This window comes from Fusarium oxysporum, chromosome VIII (assembly GCF_013085055.1).
Source record: "Fusarium oxysporum Fo47 chromosome VIII, complete sequence".
NCBI classification, from domain to species: domain Eukaryota; kingdom Fungi; phylum Ascomycota; class Sordariomycetes; order Hypocreales; family Nectriaceae; genus Fusarium; species Fusarium oxysporum.
The window spans coordinates 2,696,849-2,715,378 of NC_072847.1; the positions used below are offsets into that span (position 1 = coordinate 2,696,849).

Below are 18,530 nucleotides of genomic sequence, written 5' to 3' on the forward strand. Positions count from 1 at the left end.
CCAATTAAAAGCCCCCCCCCAAATTTGAGAGAACAAAAGAGACAACTATCCCCTCAAGCCTTCAACCCCCAACAACCATGGATGGCTTGCGAGGCGTGAGGCTGCAGCTGGTGATTGCTCTAGCTGCTTCGTGCCTGAGGAGAAGGCGAGATTAGAACTCTTACTGCAGTTGATGTTGGCTTGATGTGCTGTAAAGCGGTCAACCCCACGAGACCGCCTATGCACCCCCACCCGATATCACTTCAGCAGGTGGCATGCCTCACATGGAGTGATAGATTGGGTGCCTTTGCCAACACCAACGCCAACAGGGCTGTACTGTATCAGGAGACAGCCAGCTCAAAACACCTAGGCCGACTTCGGATGAGAATACAACCCAAATTCGATATCACGTCTTGGGCTCATAGACAGGGGCGTGTACTAGAGTATCGAATTTGTTTCAATGACGGCATCATAAGGGGGAAATGAGAAATTCCTGTCATGGAAAGTCATTACACATTTTGAGTATCATGATGCCTCGATAGGAGATTATCATAACGCCTTGTCGCTCAGTGACATGTCTATCATGACGATCAATACTGTTGAAGAGCCCACCTCCCCTCCCTACCGGAGCAAAACAAACGAACTGTAGCAGATGCAATATTTGGAGGCATATATGCCGGAATGATGAAATAATCAACCAAGTTACCCTTGAGCATCAGTTAATCGTAGTCGATGGTTTATGCGTTTTACAACTACCTACCCCGGATTCTCAGGTGATCGATCCCCCCAGATGACGAGGCGTTCCTGGCTGACTTACACCCAACTTACATGCTACATGGTAATCGTCATCGCCAGCCTCAGCCTTAGCCTCAGCAACTCAGCCCCAAATACATACGAACTGAATGTCTGTAATAATCACACCGTAGCTGTGAGCTCCCAAGAAACCACCACGTAGCAAGCAGGCAACAACGAAACATTGGATTGTTACAGTTCGGGGGCCAAGCCAAGCATCACGGGACCAGATACGATACTGATAGCGTAATCAATCAGACTGCGGAACACCGGGACGATGAACCTTTTCAACTGTAAATTCGGAGGCGAGAGATCCGAGCCAATCTTTGATCAAAACATGGGGGAATGCGAAAAGTATTAGGGGAGCACAACGCGTAGACATTGTAAGCAGCCACGGCGTCCGTCTCGCGAATGCAACCTGATGCTATTTCTAGCAGGCGTAACAGTAACAGCGAAGGAGTGAGCAATTCGGAGACCGTATTATCTCAGCCTCGGCGTATTGCAGAGTGAGCATTGCATACGACGTCACATCATATCATACCCCGACAGTGCAACCAATTCATTCATCACAGCAACAAAAGCCACAGTTCGGTTTCGCATACCATTTCTGCCATTCACGCCGGATATCTCGAGATGAGTGAGATTAGCAGCGACATATCATATTTCAGCGTGCACGACGTCATATTGATCTCTTTCTGGATATTTCCCACGACGCGGGTTTGGAATCGCGATCCTGGGGTAAATCCAGGTTTCGAACGAAAGAGGTAACCTGTTGCGCTGAGTCGTGGCGTAGGCGGCGCTCCCACGTTGTGGCGTACATACGTATACCTTCATATGTATACTTCATACCTCGGTGACATGCTTCGTCTCGCAGGTTCCTTGGCAGTGAAATGACTGACTCGGTTGTTCAATAATTGCTTTCTTCGAGGTTGCATCAAATTCAGGAATCTCAAATCAGCTGCGTCAGGATCATTGTTGCTGTGGCCGGAAACAAACAATGGATGTCTCAACGTCTGCAGCGAGAGAGTCATAGACAATAACACGCCAAAACCTGTTATCATCTGCGACAAGTCTCAGCCAAAACCAGAAATCGTAGACATGTTTAATTGATTTCATTAATCAATTACCATTCAGTTTTGAAACTATTGACCGTCGAGGAACCCACTGATCAACAGTGCATACTCACCCTGACGGTCATTCCGTGGGTGATGCATTATCATGATGAATGAAACGTCAAAGCTGTCAATCGCGTGGCAGACTTGGCTCTCAGACTCTCGAAATGGAAGCCCTACACGAGTCGCTCGCCCACGTTGCTTCGATAGTGACACCGACAATGACAGCGTCGGTGTCAGTCTCGGTGACCTTCCCTTTTCCTTAGGAATTTCCGACATTACACGCCCCCTCCTCCCATTCGCCCGTCACCTCGACTCTGCCTAAAAGGGGGAATTTCCGGGACCATTATCGCTTCTTCCCCAGCTCCGGGCAACTCTACTCGTTTTCCCGCAAGCCACATTTTTCTCGATCGGATTCTAACCGCGGACCTTTGCCGGAATTGGCCCGAGGTCTTTCAAGAGAGATTGAGATGAGCTCCTCGCTCGGTACTCTCCCCGCGGCACCGCAATCGCAACCGCAACCGCAAACACGTGGAAATTGCGGAAGCTAACTATAGCTAAGAACTGAACCAAGATCCGGGAGGCGTTTGCCCCAAACCCGAGGTAGCACGGGACGAAGTCCGAAGTTGGAATATTTTGAGTTTGGACGTTTCGAATGATTCAGGAGCTGCACCCTGAAGGATGCATAGAATTTTTCTTCATATGACAGTTACTCACTGACACTGACGCTTGCAATGATTTCATGACACATGCTTCTACATTGTGGCTATCCTTCCACGGCCCTTCTACCGATGCTTCTAGTGTCCACAACTGCATCCTCACCACCACAACTTTATGCTCCAGGCCCGAAGTAGAAGGTGGACAGCATGTCAGGGTGGCTTCCAAGAAAGAAAAAGGAAGCTCTGGAAAGAATTGATAGAAGCCCCTCCGATAAGACTCCAGTCTCCATCTCCCTCTCGGCTCTACTTACTCCGTAGCATCACTGACTAACAGCCCCCATATTAAAGGGGGTTCTTTACGTTATGAGCGACTCGTGAATGGGGTCAATGCAATGCCTGTCGGGAGCAACTCAGACATGGCAAGCCTTGGCTTGGCTTCACTATTTGGTGAGAGGAGAACCGCCGGTTCGGGTCGGGGGACCAGGGCTTCTCACAAGCGGTAAACCTCAAGGGGGGGTTATGGACGCCTCAATCCTATCGCGGCAACGGTAAAGGAGGAAAAGGCTGGTTAAGCCGCCAGGCCAGGGGTTTAATTTCTATTTTACAGGCCCTCGGAAGGTGGGAATAGTATTCCGTCCCATGCCGTCCATTCGCTTGGGGGGGGAGCTAGGAATGGCAGCCCGCCGTCCGGAGCTGGGGTTTTGATTAGAGATGAATCGTCAAAGCAACGCCAGGCAGGGCAAGGCAAGGCAAGGCAAAGCAAACAACAAAGTTTCAAATGCAGGAGCAGGCCGTGTCCGTGGTATCGGATACTTGCTTTTGGACATGGGTTCTGAGTCGGCTATGTCACAAGGAATTGTGATATTATAATGCAGGAGAATGTTATTCCGTGCGCCGGATAAAGTCGCAAGCGAAACCGTGTAAACGGGTCAAAATACTGACTCTTGCTAGACCAAACAATTCTTCAAAGAGGCTGCAGTACGAGAAGGGCTAGTCTTTCGTTAGTTAAGCATGCGAGACCAGTAAAGCATATCGCGATGCAGACTCAGAAACCGATACAGTGTTATTAGAGTGTCTGGTCCAGCCTTCGATAAGCTTTTCCTTAGCCTTGGCACAGTAACTTCCTGATTGAGCATCTTGTCACTTCCCGCGGGATTCGATAACAAACAGGTAATTATACGACAAATGAAGGGACTGATGACGTTTACTTCCTTGGTCTTTGCTGGAGACTCTTATTGCAAGCATTATCGCATTATCATTATCAAACTCAAAATTCCCCAGACGCCAGAGCCCAACGGCGACACGGGTCACCCCCAGCCAGCGGGATATCCAGGGCTGGTTGACCTGGCCTGGCTGTAATTTTAATGACCGATCTCTGACCGTAGCATTGGGAATTTGGGATTGGAAACTTGGAACTTGTCAATCCCGGAACGGCACCCGGCCGCGCGGACCGCTGTAAGGATCTCATAGCTGTTACTACAGCGAGATTGCTCGGGATGAAGAATTTCAGGTGTCAATTATTTGAATTGCAGTGAAAATTCCTTCCTTGTACCGAGGTGGAGTTATCTTAGGTAACATGAGAAGAATTCTTCCATGGAATCTTCCCTGTCAAAATGGAAGGCCAATCTTGTCGGCGAGTAATGTAAAGTTGGTGTTTCCCCAGACCCGGCATTATACGGAAAAGAATGGATCGTGGGAGTGGCTTGAGTGAAGAAAAATAAGAGGCGGTGGAGGTGGAAACACAGAGATAAGGTCAAGTAAGGAAAACTGGAGGTTTGCCATGACGAAGGTATCGCAGACGGCGCAAACAGCGCGGAGACAAAGGACCCTGATACCCATATCTGACTCATATCACGAGTTATTCCCGCCGAAGCTGCAGCTGTAGTGCACCTCATCCTTCGGTTGATCACCGAACAACTTGACCGCCGGAGCCTTTCTTCTTCTCGGCGGGCATGAATTGCGTGCTGTGTTGTGCTGCCTCACGGATAAAGGTGGAGTGAGGCGGGAATACACAGGGTCTTTTCAGCATTGCCTTCACGCTGTCGTTGGTGCAAATGAGGACCAGAGCCACTGGAACCACTTGTATCTCCAGCGATCAACAAGCTAGAACGCTGCTGTGAATCCAGACGGCCAAACACATCCATTATCTGCAGGGTTCACTACGGGCCAGACCGTTAATCATGAACATCACTTTGTATCGCAGGAGGATCAGCAGCAGCTCCTCTGTCTGATAAGCAGATCTATCAACGTTCTGGGCTGCTCGGCTAGGAGCAAAAGCCCCTTTGTGCAGCTCCTGCGACAGCTCCAGACTCTCACAGCTGTGTTTGGCTCGGAGGGCTCGAACTGCAGATCATTTCTTAGCCAGAGTGCGGAGAAGCTCTTGAAGCTGTCTCACTCATCCTCAGGCGAGCACATCCGACAGCTCAAGCTCACCAATCTGATGTCTTCCGACTCACAAGCGACAGCGCTAGATTCGGATCACAGCTCTGAATGCACCCTCGCATATGTGTTGTTCCTATCTGAGTTCTCCTGTTTCCGATATGTCAAAAACGTTCGCCCTTTGACTCGACCGGGGCGAGACAAGCGCCGAGGGAGAGTCAGTAGTTCAGCCGAGCGCCAAGGCCTTTCGGCGAGGGGTAAAAGCCTTCACAGTCAAGGGATTAAAAAACTGAATCCAATTGCTGCTGTAGAAAGGCCGAAAGGATTACGGAAGGGAGACCGCCACAGGGTGGAGAAAACGCCGCAAAAGCGGCTCCGACTGTGGATGCGGGTCTCCGAAGAATACGCCGGCGTATCGCATGTGGAGAGTTTGAGAGAAATATCACAGTCTTCACCAGGTTTAAGCCGTTGCCAAACGTAAGCGAAACTGTATTGCTTTGTGTAACTGGGGAGCAATTGAGAAAACTCTTCACTTTTTTCGTTCTATCCAAGATTCTTGCTTCTTCCACCGGATTTTGAAATTGAATATTGTGCCCAATGGCTAGGTTAGGACTAAACCCTGCAGCTGTACCACCGAGATTCCTACCGGCCAAGACATCGCGGAGAAGAAATACAGTGCCGTGATTGGCTACCGACATCGATACCCATGCCAGCTAGCGGTTAGAGGGACGAGCTGCGATTCGTGCGCTCAAGCAGCCTGGACGAAAGGGGAAACTTGCTGGTCCTGGGGGGAGCTGTTCAAGGTTTGTAGGCTAAACGGGCATGCAGGGTAAAAGAATGCTCGGTCCAGGATTGAATTCTACAGTTCAACTATAACCCTAGTGGGTAGTTGGGAAGAGGAAGAACCTTTGAACTTTGTTTTACTAGGCACCCCCTGTGCCCTGGGGGACATTGGGGGTTGATGTTTCTGGTAGCCTGGAGTTTGGATTGACAGCTTCTAGATTGGGAGGGGAAAACGGAATAGGTTGCGATAAGACGCGATATTAGGTAGGTGGGTAGGCTTCGGCGGGAAAAAGACCGAGAGGTCGGAGGAGAGAGTTTCAAGCTGTGTAGGCGTGGTTGGTTGTGTGTCTACCGAGGATGCATTTGCATATGATATGATTTGTTGTTTACTACTGTATGGCTGTTGTTTATGCCGTCGACCGGCGGTGAAATTGAACTATCCTCGGCTTCCGCAACTTTAGTGGTTGATGGCGCAGCTGGATCGGACAGTCGCTGCAAGATGGTACCCCAACCGATTGATAGATGACTCTTCGGATGGTCGCTGATTGACTGCGTGTGGTAAAACAATTAACCAACTACAGACGAATGCTGCAACACCACGAAGCACGTATCCAGCAAATAGAAACGAGTGCCCTTTGCGTCAAGGGAGCGGTCAGTGATTGCGAAATGCAAGCTGTGCCCTACCTGCATTGGATCGCATCTTGTCTTGGCCCTTGCTTGAGGACAAGACCAATCCAGCAATCCCTCAATCCTGCGAATGCCCTCCCCCTCTTCCCAAGTAGGAAAAAAGAACAGCCAGAGTTGGAGTGAGTTGAGTGTCAGCCAGCCCTGTGGGATGCATATGGTGTGGTGTGCGGCTATCAAAACCTACTCTTGCCCGACGCGACGGGAAGGTTTGGGCGCTGAGCTATCTCGGGACAACGTATGCCAGGGCAGAAGAAGCAGAAGCAACCCGAAGATCGACCGCGGCCAGGGACCGATTCTGGGTGTGTTGGGCGCTGGAAGAATGGGAAGTCGGGCCTGGAAGGGAGGGACAGGGCGTGCGGGGGGGAGAGAAAACGGAACGGAAGAGGAGAGAGGAAACTTGAGAGACATAAAAAAGCAACCAAAGACAAACGCATCAATCAATCATCAGTTTCGATAAATTACAAGATAAGACAAGAGATGAGACAAACCTAACTCCGAATGAGTTCATCAATCATTCTCCGAATCGTAAGCGGATGGCTTTTGATCCGAATCGAATAGACAAAAAGGAATGAATCGTCTGCGATCATCCATGGAGGAGCGAAAGCGACGGAACTCCCACTCGCTCGCTACAGGCTATAACAGCACCAATGAAGCATCAATACCTCGGGCTGATGAGTGATGAATACGTTGATTCGTGTCGCAAAGTATCACATCACATCGTATCCAATTCGCAAGCGATTGCTGCGCTGCGCTGACTCTGCCGTAATCACCTACGATTACATTATACGGTGGTGAGTAATCCAGTTGGTCAGCCTGGGCGGTAAAAAGATAAATCGCTGTGCTCTTATTACAGCTTGTGACTCTATTGATGACTGTGACTTGTGTCCCATTGCCGCCTGCGCAGCCCGTGATTTGGTAACTTGACCCGCGGGAGGGAGGCTGTGATCCAGGCGACGGCAGCGAATCGCACACGGTGTAATTGGTATTGTGGTTGCTATTCGTAGCTTTTCGCCTTTTGGCTTCTGACTTTCACCTTGGGCTTGGGGATCTGGAGGAGGCGTTTTTTCAACCCCGGATTACGAAAAGCCACAGGGCAGATGAGACCAAGCCGGCTTGCTTGGGGACAAGCAAATCAGACAAACAAGTTTGAGGTGTCTTGCATGAGAGCGGATTGTCTTGGACGATGACGGGATTCACCCAATACGGGTCCTGAGTCTTGTCTTGTGTTATTGTTGATCTGGACGTATCCGTAAATGAGATGCAATGCTGTGATCCGTATGAAAAGGTCTTGCTTTTCTCACCGGCTGTTGGGGATTTACTTAGGTTTGTACAGGTTTTATTTTTACAAAAGCAAGTTACTTTCACGGACGGCACAGCTCTCAGCTCGTCCGTCACCGCAACACGAGTGTGCATACATACAGTCAATGCTGGTAACCATCCATTACGAGGCTTATCAATTTATGCTTTGCTGTTGTTCCTATCAATAGCAAACAACAATACAACACAGCGCAACGGTGAACAACAAACTTGATTTCTGGAAGACTTCGGCTTCGTCTTTACGGCGCGATCTCGGCACATTCAACGATTTGACCCGAGCGCGATAAGCCATTCTCTGCTCTGCTTTCCTCTACTGGACTCTATTCAAAGAGTCTTGGCGAATTCTCTGATTGATAGAGAATAATAGATCTGGATACCGAGTTGGCTACCCGCTCGGCCACACGCCCCCCATATCTCGACTCAACCGCCATAACCAGAGCCTTCAGAGGCCTTCAGAGTCTCTGACTCTTCCTTTTCTCCCCACGGATCCGCTTCGGCCACCCCATCCCCCCCAAGAATCACCAGTGACAGGCGTTGTATCCGCTCCGCCCGTCCACTTAGCCGCCTCTGTATCGCCCTGATTTTCCCCTTCCAGGTCTCTCTGACTCGAATTTCCCACCGCTCTTTTCCTCTCGCCACGCCCCCCCTCTCGTCTCGTCTCCTCTTCACGTTCACCTCCTCTTCTCCCGTCACCTCGTTCCGACACCCCTACACCTCGGTCGGGATCAATCCGCAGGCTGAATTTCAGCAGGAAGCCTAAACGACAGGGCAGTTGGTAGCGGTATCTGGTTCTCTTCCCAGCGACCGAACTTGAGGACCCTTGACCCGCACCCGCACCAGTTCTCGGTCGCACCCCCAGGCTCAGGCTTCAGGTCCTCTGTCACCTACACACCCCACGCCCCTATTGCAAATCATCCATTCCACACCTCACCCAACCCGATCTTTCTTCTCATCTCACACGCCCCTGGCCTCCCTTAGCCGGCTGCCTGCCCGTTCTGCTTCATTCATTTATATCTACCCGCATCCCCAGGTTTTCATACCAAGGATCCATATATCTGCCGTCCACAAAACAACATCATCAAGCCAAGTGATCAACACTTACACTTGCTATCTAGCAACAGCTACAGCTCTTTGAGCTTCACTCACGACCATCACCTCGCCTATCATCAATATCACAACCGCAACAATGTTCGGCTCATACAGTTCCATCAGCTCTATGTGCGCGTCTTCAGCGCCCATGGATATCGCGTCTCGCAACATCTACCGATCTCAGGATTCCGCCTGCGCTTTTCCATCATGGCCCCGACGCGACTCTCTCTCCGAGTCTGATCGAGAGGAGCGACCCACCTCTTATCTATCCGACGACGATCTGTTCCTCTCCGATCCCTTCGACGACGACGCCCAGAGCGTCTCCAGCGCCGGAAGCTCTTCTCCTGGTGCCATGGCCTCTCCTCCCAACGTCATCACCGACTTCGAGCTCATCCAGGCTGAGCGCGAACGCCAGGCCGCTTTGCAACGCGAGTGCCTTCGCGTTGTCGCCCTCGAGAAGGAGCGTCGACGTGCCGCCGCACGAAAGCAGCGCCGTAGCAGTTCTCACAAGAAGAGTCCCAAGACCAAGCTCACCTCCATCAACGAGGAGGCTATTGAGTAAACAAGCTCTGGGAACTTCTTAATGACTGTTACGATTTACGATAGCGTATGTTTACATGTTACCTCAAAACAGCAACAGTCACTAACAATATTTTAGGCTGCGTTTTGCATTTACATGGCATATGATACCCCATCATGATACCCCACACAACACAACTACAGCATCGCATGTGCGCAATAATAGCTGCACATGCCAGATTTATCTACACCACTATTCCATCATTTGAGATGGGAAATCTCTTCACACAACCACAACCGAGCAAGCTGTCACTCGCTATACCGGGCAACCTTATTCAGCTTTCGGATCGACTTCTAACCGCCGGCTTGATTTTCGGGAAACAACTTGACACCACCACTATCTTGGTCGATGACGCCATGGTTAGACCGCCTCAGACCCCAGCAAATCAGAGGTGGGGGTGGGGGTTCACCCAACCAAGAATGAGTCAGATGGATGAGCCAAGCTTTGGAAATAGATGACAACAACAACAATCAAGTCAAGCACCATCATTTCCCCATCAATTCCTCAAACTTTCCGATCGCGGCCGAAGTTGATGCCGCCGGGCGGGTGGAAGCTCCCCCATCTAGACACTCTTCTAGATGATGTGGATGTTTCTTCTCCGGACCGTCGGCGACTTCGGCCATCTACCGCTCACTTCTCTTGTCTTCCCCCGCATGGCGGCCCGGTAAACGGATTCGTCTTCGGTCCATCACGATCCGCTTGCTTCTTTTTTTCTGTTGAGGCTTTTAATCGAGCCCGACATTTTATCTTTTCCGTCCCGGTTCACCGGGCTCATTATTGAGTTTATTTGATCGTTTTCGTTTTCGCACACCCTCTTAATGGAAAGCATTCATGTATTGGAGTTCTTAATATTGCATTGTCTTCTGGCTTGCATCATCATAGGGCATGGGACATTTGGATACAGGTTATGCTTCAGCCTCCCATCACTGGGATGAATCAGCTGGCACACACTTGGCATATGGAATGGGAAACATTGGCATGGGACTGCATAGCATTGGATATGCACACAACACTGCATGGTTTACACGGCGATCTGGGCTTTTAGATACCTTAGGATAGTTTGGCGGCCTTGAGCCTGCCCTGATTTCAAGATACCCCCTTAGTTAGCATCAATCATATCTGGTATACACATCTACCCTACCTAGCTCTTGTCTTTGATTCATGTGATGTGCCGCCTCTGCTTGTGACTCTTGCTCTGGTCTCCAGGCGCTTAGCCCTCTGTATTATCACCAATCTTGGGCACACTTAAACTTGGCAACAATAAAGGGCCACAAGCCAATCTCACCAAAGCGTGTGCCACAACAAAACCCTATCATCCAATAACCATCAACCGTTACCGAAGCACACTTTTTTGAGTACCGGCGACAGTAGGGACCTATCTATTTTCTAGCCTGGCCCGTGGTAACGTCCCGTGCCAGGGACTTCAAGGTCAAGCTGCTTTGTCACATGGGGGCATAACGCCTTAACCGCGGGGTGGTGGAGAGCGGTGAGTGGGAGATCGGCGATAAGAGACAATGAAAATTCACGTGGTGAGCTTGTGATTGAGAATAGGAGCTTATGATATTTTTCTGCTATGGTTGGGTGTTTGGACAGGAAAGATGATTGTAATTGTGAAAGGGTATCGGTAGTTGGTGATGTGAGTGTCAAAGAATCGTGCACGGTTGGGGATGTTAGTTTAGATCGCGGGGAAGACGGCATTTGCTTTGTTTGCTGTGATTTTAAGTTGGTTTGTCCCGTGTGGCTTGACAGGTTAAATGTATGTTGTATAGATGTTTGTACAGACATAAGCTTTTGTATTGTTAGAGCGTTGTTCTTGGCTGTTTGTATACTACCAACTTTAACTCAGGAACAACAAACACAAAGAGACTACAGACTATCAACGGGCGCTTGTGCCACCTACATGTAGATCATGTCTCAAACGATTTGGATGCCGTTGAGTCTTTGTTTGATATGGGGTGTATGTCGCGCTGGTAATGCCGACAGCGTGAGGCATGAGGAGTGAAACTTACACCAAAGAAACCTAGAATAGAACTACAACGAGATGTCAACGGTCTGAGCGGGAGTGTCCGAGATGTTATAGGCTATCTGGCTTAGAGTAGCCGAGATAGGACAGACTCGTGCTTTGAGTTACCTTTGTTTCAGAGACCATCTCGATGTCCGGTCCTGTTGTTCGCATTTTGAGGGTATACACAAACGCAGGTATCCGGGTCTAAGATTTATACAACATGGAATTGAGACCTTCTAGAGGTCTGAGTTTATTCTTGCATTGCTTGTGTGACAATCGAGAAGTTGGAGAGAAGGCCTTTGATGATCTGGAGCATGCTGCTCGTGGATGACAGGACTGCCTTGATCGAGATGAACGGATGCATCGTTCCACATAAGAGATTCTTTCAAGAGTCATGGTAAGATATTGAAGTTCTTGGATATCCTTTTACTGATCATGTAAGAAGTCTCTTTCCTTTCTAAAGATGCTTGATGTAAGTCAGATCGAGTATTCAAGACCGATATCAAGGAGCAAGCACAATCGGACCATAAACTAATTGAGACATATTAATGCATTGCAGATGAATTCGAGAACCATTCGGTAAATATCACTCTCAACAGTTTGCCACTTGTTCTAGACAGCAAAGGTCAGGCCAACCGAGGAACTGGCCTGGAAGAATCACATGGAGTTGTAGCAGGGAAGAAGGGAAAGCAGCATACTGTGAGTCCTTAACCAGGGCCTATGGAATAGTTCCTTCAGGATAAATCCCTTCTTATGGAAGTCTATGCCGGGGTATCGTTTACCCATAATGTAGTTCCATGGCTTTGATGATAGCAAGGTCGCCAACATCATTACTTCTTCAGAACCCCCCCTTGAGCATCTCAGCAATGTGACTAGGCAGAAACTGAATCTGATATAAGTGAGTTCAGTAAAGCTTCAACTTGGCATTCTATTCCCAGAGATCATAAATCGATCCCGCGGCTCAGACTCATTCATGATATAGTCCTATGATGACTTGAAATAGCAAGAGACTCTTTCATCTGGCACATGAAGAACATAAGTGACAATTAGCTTCATGTTAGTAGATTTCTAAGCAATATAAGACTACAGCATTAATAAGTCATGATATTTGCGTGATGTTGTACGGCCATGAGGTAATCTTGATTAGAAACCTCATTGCAATCATCATCTTCCCCGCATCATGGATTTGTCAAGCCTCACTCCCTCAACCTCACTACTCACAAGTCAACTCACCACTAGCACCTATAACAACACAGGTATGAAAGACTTTGCACTTGATCTTATAGTTCATACAAGAAATTGACGTTTACTTGATATAGGTACAGCAAAAATGATCAGCGACCAAGATCTGGAGCATCTCCGTCTGGCAGTCTCACTCGCCCACGAAGCCCTCAAAGCAGGAGACGCCCCTTTCGGTTCAGTCCTCGTCTCATCAGACAATAAAGTCCTTCAAACAGACAGAAACCGCACCGTCACAGGCTCCAACGGTGATGGTCGTGCTGACTCGACGCTCCACCCCGAGTTCACCCTTGCGCGCTGGGCACAGCTCAACCTAAGCGATGAAGAGCGCGCAAAATCTACTGTGTACACGAGCGGTGAGCACTGCGCTATGTGTTCTGCTGCCCATGCGTGGTGTGGACTTGGAAGGATTGTGTATGTTTCTTCAACGGAGCAGCTGGAGGCTTGGAAGGCCGAGTTTGGGGTTGGAGCACCGGTTGCGCCGTTGAGCATCAACCAGGTTGCTCCGGGAATTACCGTTGAAGGACCTGTTGAAGAACTGGCTAAGGAGGTTTACCAGTTCCAAGTTGAGAATTGGACGGCTAAGGGTTTCAAGTCCAAGTCCAAGGCTTGAGGTAGAATCTGCGATGTTTCTGAGATGAGATGTAGCGTGGCGAATTTGGCTGGAGATGTACAAATGTCTGAGAGTGATTTGGTAGCGGAAGCTTGAGACGTTTGAATGTAAAAAGATGCCTTTCAGAATTGCTTGTTGTAACATTCGTGTAGAAGCTCGTGATGTGAGGCCCATGGGTTGAGTCTTGGGTTGACTTATATGCTTGTTCCGCCAACTCCAGTAAGCAAGAACCAAGCCATAGATATGGAGAGATCAAACCAAATACATGCTTCAGATCTCTTATTTGATATAATTTAACTCGAGGTCAACGAGATTGCAAATTGATCGATTTCGGCAGGATGATGAGAATATGTCCCCTATTTTCAAGCTGTCTACCACCCAATCAGCTTATCCCCTGTGGCTTAGTTGGCTAAAGCGTCCGACTGTTATTCATAGACAATCGGGAGATCGGAAGTTCGAGCCTTCCCGGGGGAGATATGTTCTCTCAGAGTTTCTCTTTTTGTATCTTCTATTTTTTGTTCATTTAGTGTTACACCTTGATACGTATATTCGTTTTTGTTTTGTTGCTGCGGCATATAGTTTGCCTTCAAGGATCTCAACTGAGACTCCACAGACATCTGACGAGAGACATCTCTCTGCGTTCTTTGAAGGAATGTTCATAGCAAACTAAATACTGCTGATTTGTTTGAATAAGTCAACTTGAATTCCAGTAGTGGGTATAAAATGTCGTTGCGCTTTCTGTCACAAGCTCCATATTCTCAACCTGCTCAGTCGCCAGGGGTCGGTCAGCTTGACTAGGACTCCTGTCTATCTAGATGTAGCAAGTGAAGCAGACTGCATAATGCTGAAGCCCTATGCTCCATTCTAAGTGTGGTTTGTCTTGGGATTCTGCTATTGGCATAGAAGCAAAGCGCAGAGCAAAGATCTCATCATCGTGTGTCGTGAGATAGTTCATGCGAGCACAGGCTGAGTTCAAACCACACTATTGGGAGAATACCGTTCAAAGATCAATTATAGCTCACAATTATACCATAAATTCGAAAGGTTCCCGGAATTCTACCCTCTTCTCTCGCACAATCCAAGGAGGTTTTCATCGAGTCTCGTGAAGGCGACAGTGCAACTATGCAGTATAGACACGCATTGCAGGAAACACGAATAGGAAACTGTTTGTATAACATCAGTTAGAGTTGAAAAATCATGTAAGAGATAGTCTTGGACCACAGATCGAGATGAAATCGTGAGCCAAGCATGCAAGGCCATCGCTATGCCGGGAACGATGGGCAAGCCTCGTCGATGGCATTTTAGTAACGCCACCTAGATCCTAGCCTGAATAGCCTCATGGGATCTTAATGAATGATATCTCAAAGATAGAATTATTACTTGCATCACTAGTTGTTCCCATGATGATAGCGCCACTTGAATGCCACGGCTTGTCTTCTCAGTGTCTCCTTAGACATCATCAGCCATTACCACAACCCAATACTCAAGAGAACACCTTTTAAGGCCATTTAAGCTGGGCAAATATGATTTAGTAGCTTAATGGCCTGGTTGAGAGTCTATCGAAAGATGAGAGTCGACCACAAGGTTCATCCCAGAGACTGAGCCTGGCCGACAACGGCGTTTCTCTTTAGTATACAACACCACCGAAAACCCTGTTATACTGTTGAATGCGGTAGGGTAACTAAAATAGAATGGAAGCGTTTACAGAACAGATAAAAATTGTCTTGTGTCTAGGCGTGGATGTGGCTAAATGACATCTATCTACACCCGCGTAACTCTCCGTTATTCAAGATATGAATGAAGTAACCACGCAGCATCTTTGGATACAATATATCAAGATAACTGTAATCACGTCTGTTATATATAATTTGGTCTGAGACTCCACGAAGCGTTTCTCAGAGCAGTTGGAAGGGAGACACTTTGAGAACCCTCTTGAGCAGGTCTCAACTCTAGGCGGACTATGAATTACGATAGAGGCACCGGAGAGCATACATCAGATGGATATTCTGACCAATTGTGACTGAATGCCAAAGAGAAGATATTTGGACTTCTGCAGACCACAAATCAGTTTCCATAGTCGAATCTGGGCAGATGATGAAGGCCGTTCTGGGTAATACCTCAACAGTACATCAACACCAATATCTGTCAAAACTGATAGGTGATCAACACGACAAGAACAATCAAATGCATCCATAATTGGAATTCGATAATTAGCCACTTGGGACGCATCATAAGAGCTTTAAACATGATCTGACCTTGCCCAAGTGACGATGGACCTACAACCAACAACTTCGACCATCCGGATAAAAGGATCATGATGCACGAGACCAATTGAGCTCAATCTATATACTCAATCAAGAGTTGACAACTATACTGCAGATGCATAAATACCCAAAGAGACTGGGAGTATGATCCGACATCAAGCCTCAGTCTCGGGTATCTTGTGATCCTTCTCGAGGATCAAGCCCACTTCCACGATTTGCGAAATGATTTGTCTCCAAATCGAGACAATCAAATCTGAGACAATAAGCCAATAACGGCCGATATCGAACGCCCGCTATCGTGAGCTCCGTCTCGTATCGATTCATTGCATATTCACATTTCTCAGCCTCTGATGGGCTCAGATCGAGGCTGGAATCCTCTTGGCACCTGCATTCCTTTCATGCACAATGTCGAATATCGAATGCCCCGCGGAGCCGGCTTCATTCCAATTGGGCCATGATCGAGACAAGTGAGATCTAAATATTGGCCTCTTTCAACGCCATGTAATTCTTTAGTGGATGATTGTATGCATTGTTAAAATACCCCGTAGAAAGGCCACTCGAAACCGTTGGCTTCCAGTTGGATCCCATCTAATGCTTGGAAATGGGTCAAATGGGTCTGATTGCGGGGAAGCCTGAGGCCACGCGAGTTGATGGTTGGCGATGCAAGGGATTTCACTCACCCAATTTTCAACGTTACTGTGCTCGGTGTGCCAGCCTTACGTTGCAGTTATGGAAAGTGATTGAATTCGACTGAGATGTGATGAGAGCCATGACTCTTGGAAGAAAGCAGTGAGACAGAAGAACGTGGCCGAGCCTTTTGGGTAAACCCAAGGATTTGGTAGACCTAGACCCTGCCATGCGTGGGCGTTGATCCCCAACTTATCACATCTGTAAGTCAGCTGAAAGTGATCAACAGTAATGAGAGAGCAACGTTGACTTGTCAACCTGTCAACGAAACTAATAGAAAGATGGTATAAACTCCACTTTGCAACCGTAGACTGTTTTGACATGAAGACACTAGATAGGGCCTCCGGGGCCTTCTTCCTATTTCGAGTTTGTCCAGTATAACATTTCATTACCAGGGTCAGTTTGTCCAACTTGCGCGATTCTTGCGCTACTAATTTAGTCAAGCTCGAGTCATTATGCGCCTGGCTGAATGTCACTCGAATATAAGCGTATTCCAATGGGCCGAAACCATTCGGACAGTTGAAATGTCCAGATTGATATCTCGGCAAATAAGTGTACAGAGGCTTTGATCCATAGCGGGGCCTTGTTACCAATCATGTATAAAGTCACATATATAAATCTTACATGCTGGCTTTGTCCCTGGGTCGATCTGATGAAGAAAGGCGGCCGACACTGCGACCGCAAGAAAGACCGTTGGACTCGGAGTCTTTTATCAAGTGGCGTTATCAAGATGTGATAGTCACCATCCATCAGCCTGGCCGCGGTTTGGGCCGCAGGTTATAGCATGGAACCGCATGCTCATACCCCAGTCGCCATATCGAATGTGTGAAAGCAGCGACCGGAAGCCCCGCGGCCGAGAAGAATGTCCTCACCAAGGACCAGCATGTTACGGTCAACAGGGGAAATGAAATGTGATGGGAAAATCACAACCCAGTGCACAGACCTGAGATTTTCTGAGCAAGTGAGTTGTGAGAAACTGAGAAAAGTTGTAGCTTTGGCTTGGGTAGGAGGACTGCTTGATACGAGCTGCATGCGCGAGGTGAACCAGCAGCAGAAGAAGCAAAGAAAAGGTAAGGGAGCTTAGATGTCTCTCAGATCAAGTGCCTGCAGCAATCCGTGCCCAGATGTTGCACAAAGACACAGCTTGTGCGAGGCTGCAGCAGAGCCTGAGGAGACTGCAGGCGACCGTGGGGTAACTTGGATTATAAGTTCTGAGGCCAGACAAGCCAAGCGAAGTTCCGGGATAATGAAATTGCGTAGGTTCTCGGCTGGCAAAAGTTCTTGCTCTCGGTCAGTGGCGTTGAGGCCCGGTCGTGTCTGAATATTAAGTGTGTGCAGCAGAATAGTATGTATTTGCGGAGCTGCCCACTTGCATCGTAACTATCTGCACATCAACAAGATAGGATCTTGGGCAGTAAAACACCAAGCTGTAATCCAACAACTGATAAATACGTGGTCGATGTCTGAATGCATTTGACAATGATTCGACGTTCATGACCCTCCGCATGCACGTCTTTGAGGTCGAAATCAGTTATCAATTCACTGGTCATGCTGTGCTTGGCTTGCAGGAAACTATAGAAGTAAGAACCTGTACGGCGGAAGCGAGTAAAGCAAGGCGAACCGACTCAGCAAGAAAGGAACCGTGACAGTGGACAGCATCTACTGCAAACGCCTGTTCTTAGCCGAGCGGTTGATAAGCAAGATTTCTATAGGTGGAGGCGCTTGTTGGACTTAAGACGTCGTGCCCACAGAGGAACTGGAAATGCCAAGGTTGTGACAGGGAGGTTGCCTGCCGGTCAGCGATGCTAAGTCTGGATAAGCAATCCAACTTGGGTCTCAGCCACATGTTTCTGAGACAAACATCGGAAGAAAGGCTTTATACCGGCTTGAAATAAACAGAAAGACGTTTTCCGTCTTTTGTCAGCCAGAATTGACCAGTTGTGGAGGCTGGCGTGTAAGTGATGCTGATGTACAGGTCTCAGGCACAAGGGACAATGACGGTATCACTGCATGTATCCGTATTCGCAGTTTGAGGGCTGTTGATATCCATGTTCTCAAGTGAATTCTTAGTGCAGTTTCTTTTTTGACCCCCAGATCGACTGAGTCAATCTGAAAGACAAGTGAGGGAGCCAATTCAACGGTCAAGACCCTGTTCGTTTGACCGATGCGTTGGTACCGTACCCATCTTGAGTCACTATCCCCAGTTGCCAACTAAGGAGCAGGGTGACGTGTATGAAACGCAGATATCTGCGTTGTCAGAGGCTCGTCAAAAGATATACGAAGTTTGAAGTCTGAAGTTTGAATAATAGAATATCGCTATTCTCAAGCATCATCCACCAAGCCAC

The 18,530-nt window shown here is 48.3% G+C and overlaps 2 protein-coding genes and 1 non-coding gene across 3 annotated transcripts; all 3 read left to right on the plus strand.

Annotated features, from left to right (window-relative positions):
• Nucleotides 1-8,738: 8,738 nt before the first annotated feature.
• On the plus strand, nt 8,739-9,621 carry FOBCDRAFT_49757 (uncharacterized protein). The gene is made up of 2 exons (XM_054706556.2): nt 8,739-9,404; nt 9,456-9,621. Exon 1 carries the CDS (start codon nt 8,895-8,897, stop codon nt 9,357-9,359), a length of 465 nt encoding a protein of 154 aa, XP_054562531.1. The 5' UTR covers nt 8,739-8,894; the 3' UTR covers nt 9,360-9,404; nt 9,456-9,621.
• Nucleotides 9,622-12,545: 2,924 nt separating this feature from the next.
• Nucleotides 12,546-13,563, plus strand: FOBCDRAFT_230049 (cytidine deaminase-like protein). The gene is made up of 2 exons (XM_031187949.3): nt 12,546-12,638; nt 12,702-13,563. The coding sequence occupies exons 1-2, from the start codon at nt 12,563-12,565 to the stop codon at nt 13,232-13,234; spliced, it is 609 nt and encodes a 202-aa protein (XP_031035214.3). The 5' UTR covers nt 12,546-12,562; the 3' UTR covers nt 13,235-13,563.
• A 61-nt stretch (nt 13,564-13,624) lies between these two features.
• Nucleotides 13,625-13,708, plus strand: FOBCDRAFT_t167. Its single transcript has one exon. It is a non-coding gene; the product is annotated as a tRNA-Asn (tRNA).
• The last annotated feature ends 4,822 nt before the right edge of the window (nt 13,709-18,530 follow it).

Coding starts and splice junctions, on each gene's coding strand:
- FOBCDRAFT_49757 (XM_054706556.2), top strand. CDS start 8,895: ATGTTCGGCTCATACAGTTCCATCAGCTCTATGTGCGCGTCTTCAGCG.
- FOBCDRAFT_230049 (XM_031187949.3), top strand. CDS start 12,563: ATGGATTTGTCAAGCCTCACTCCCTCAACCTCACTACTCACAAGTCAA. Junction 12,639..12,701: donor TAGCACCTATAACAACACAG/GTATGAAAGACT, acceptor TACTTGATATAG/GTACAGCAAAAATGATCAGC.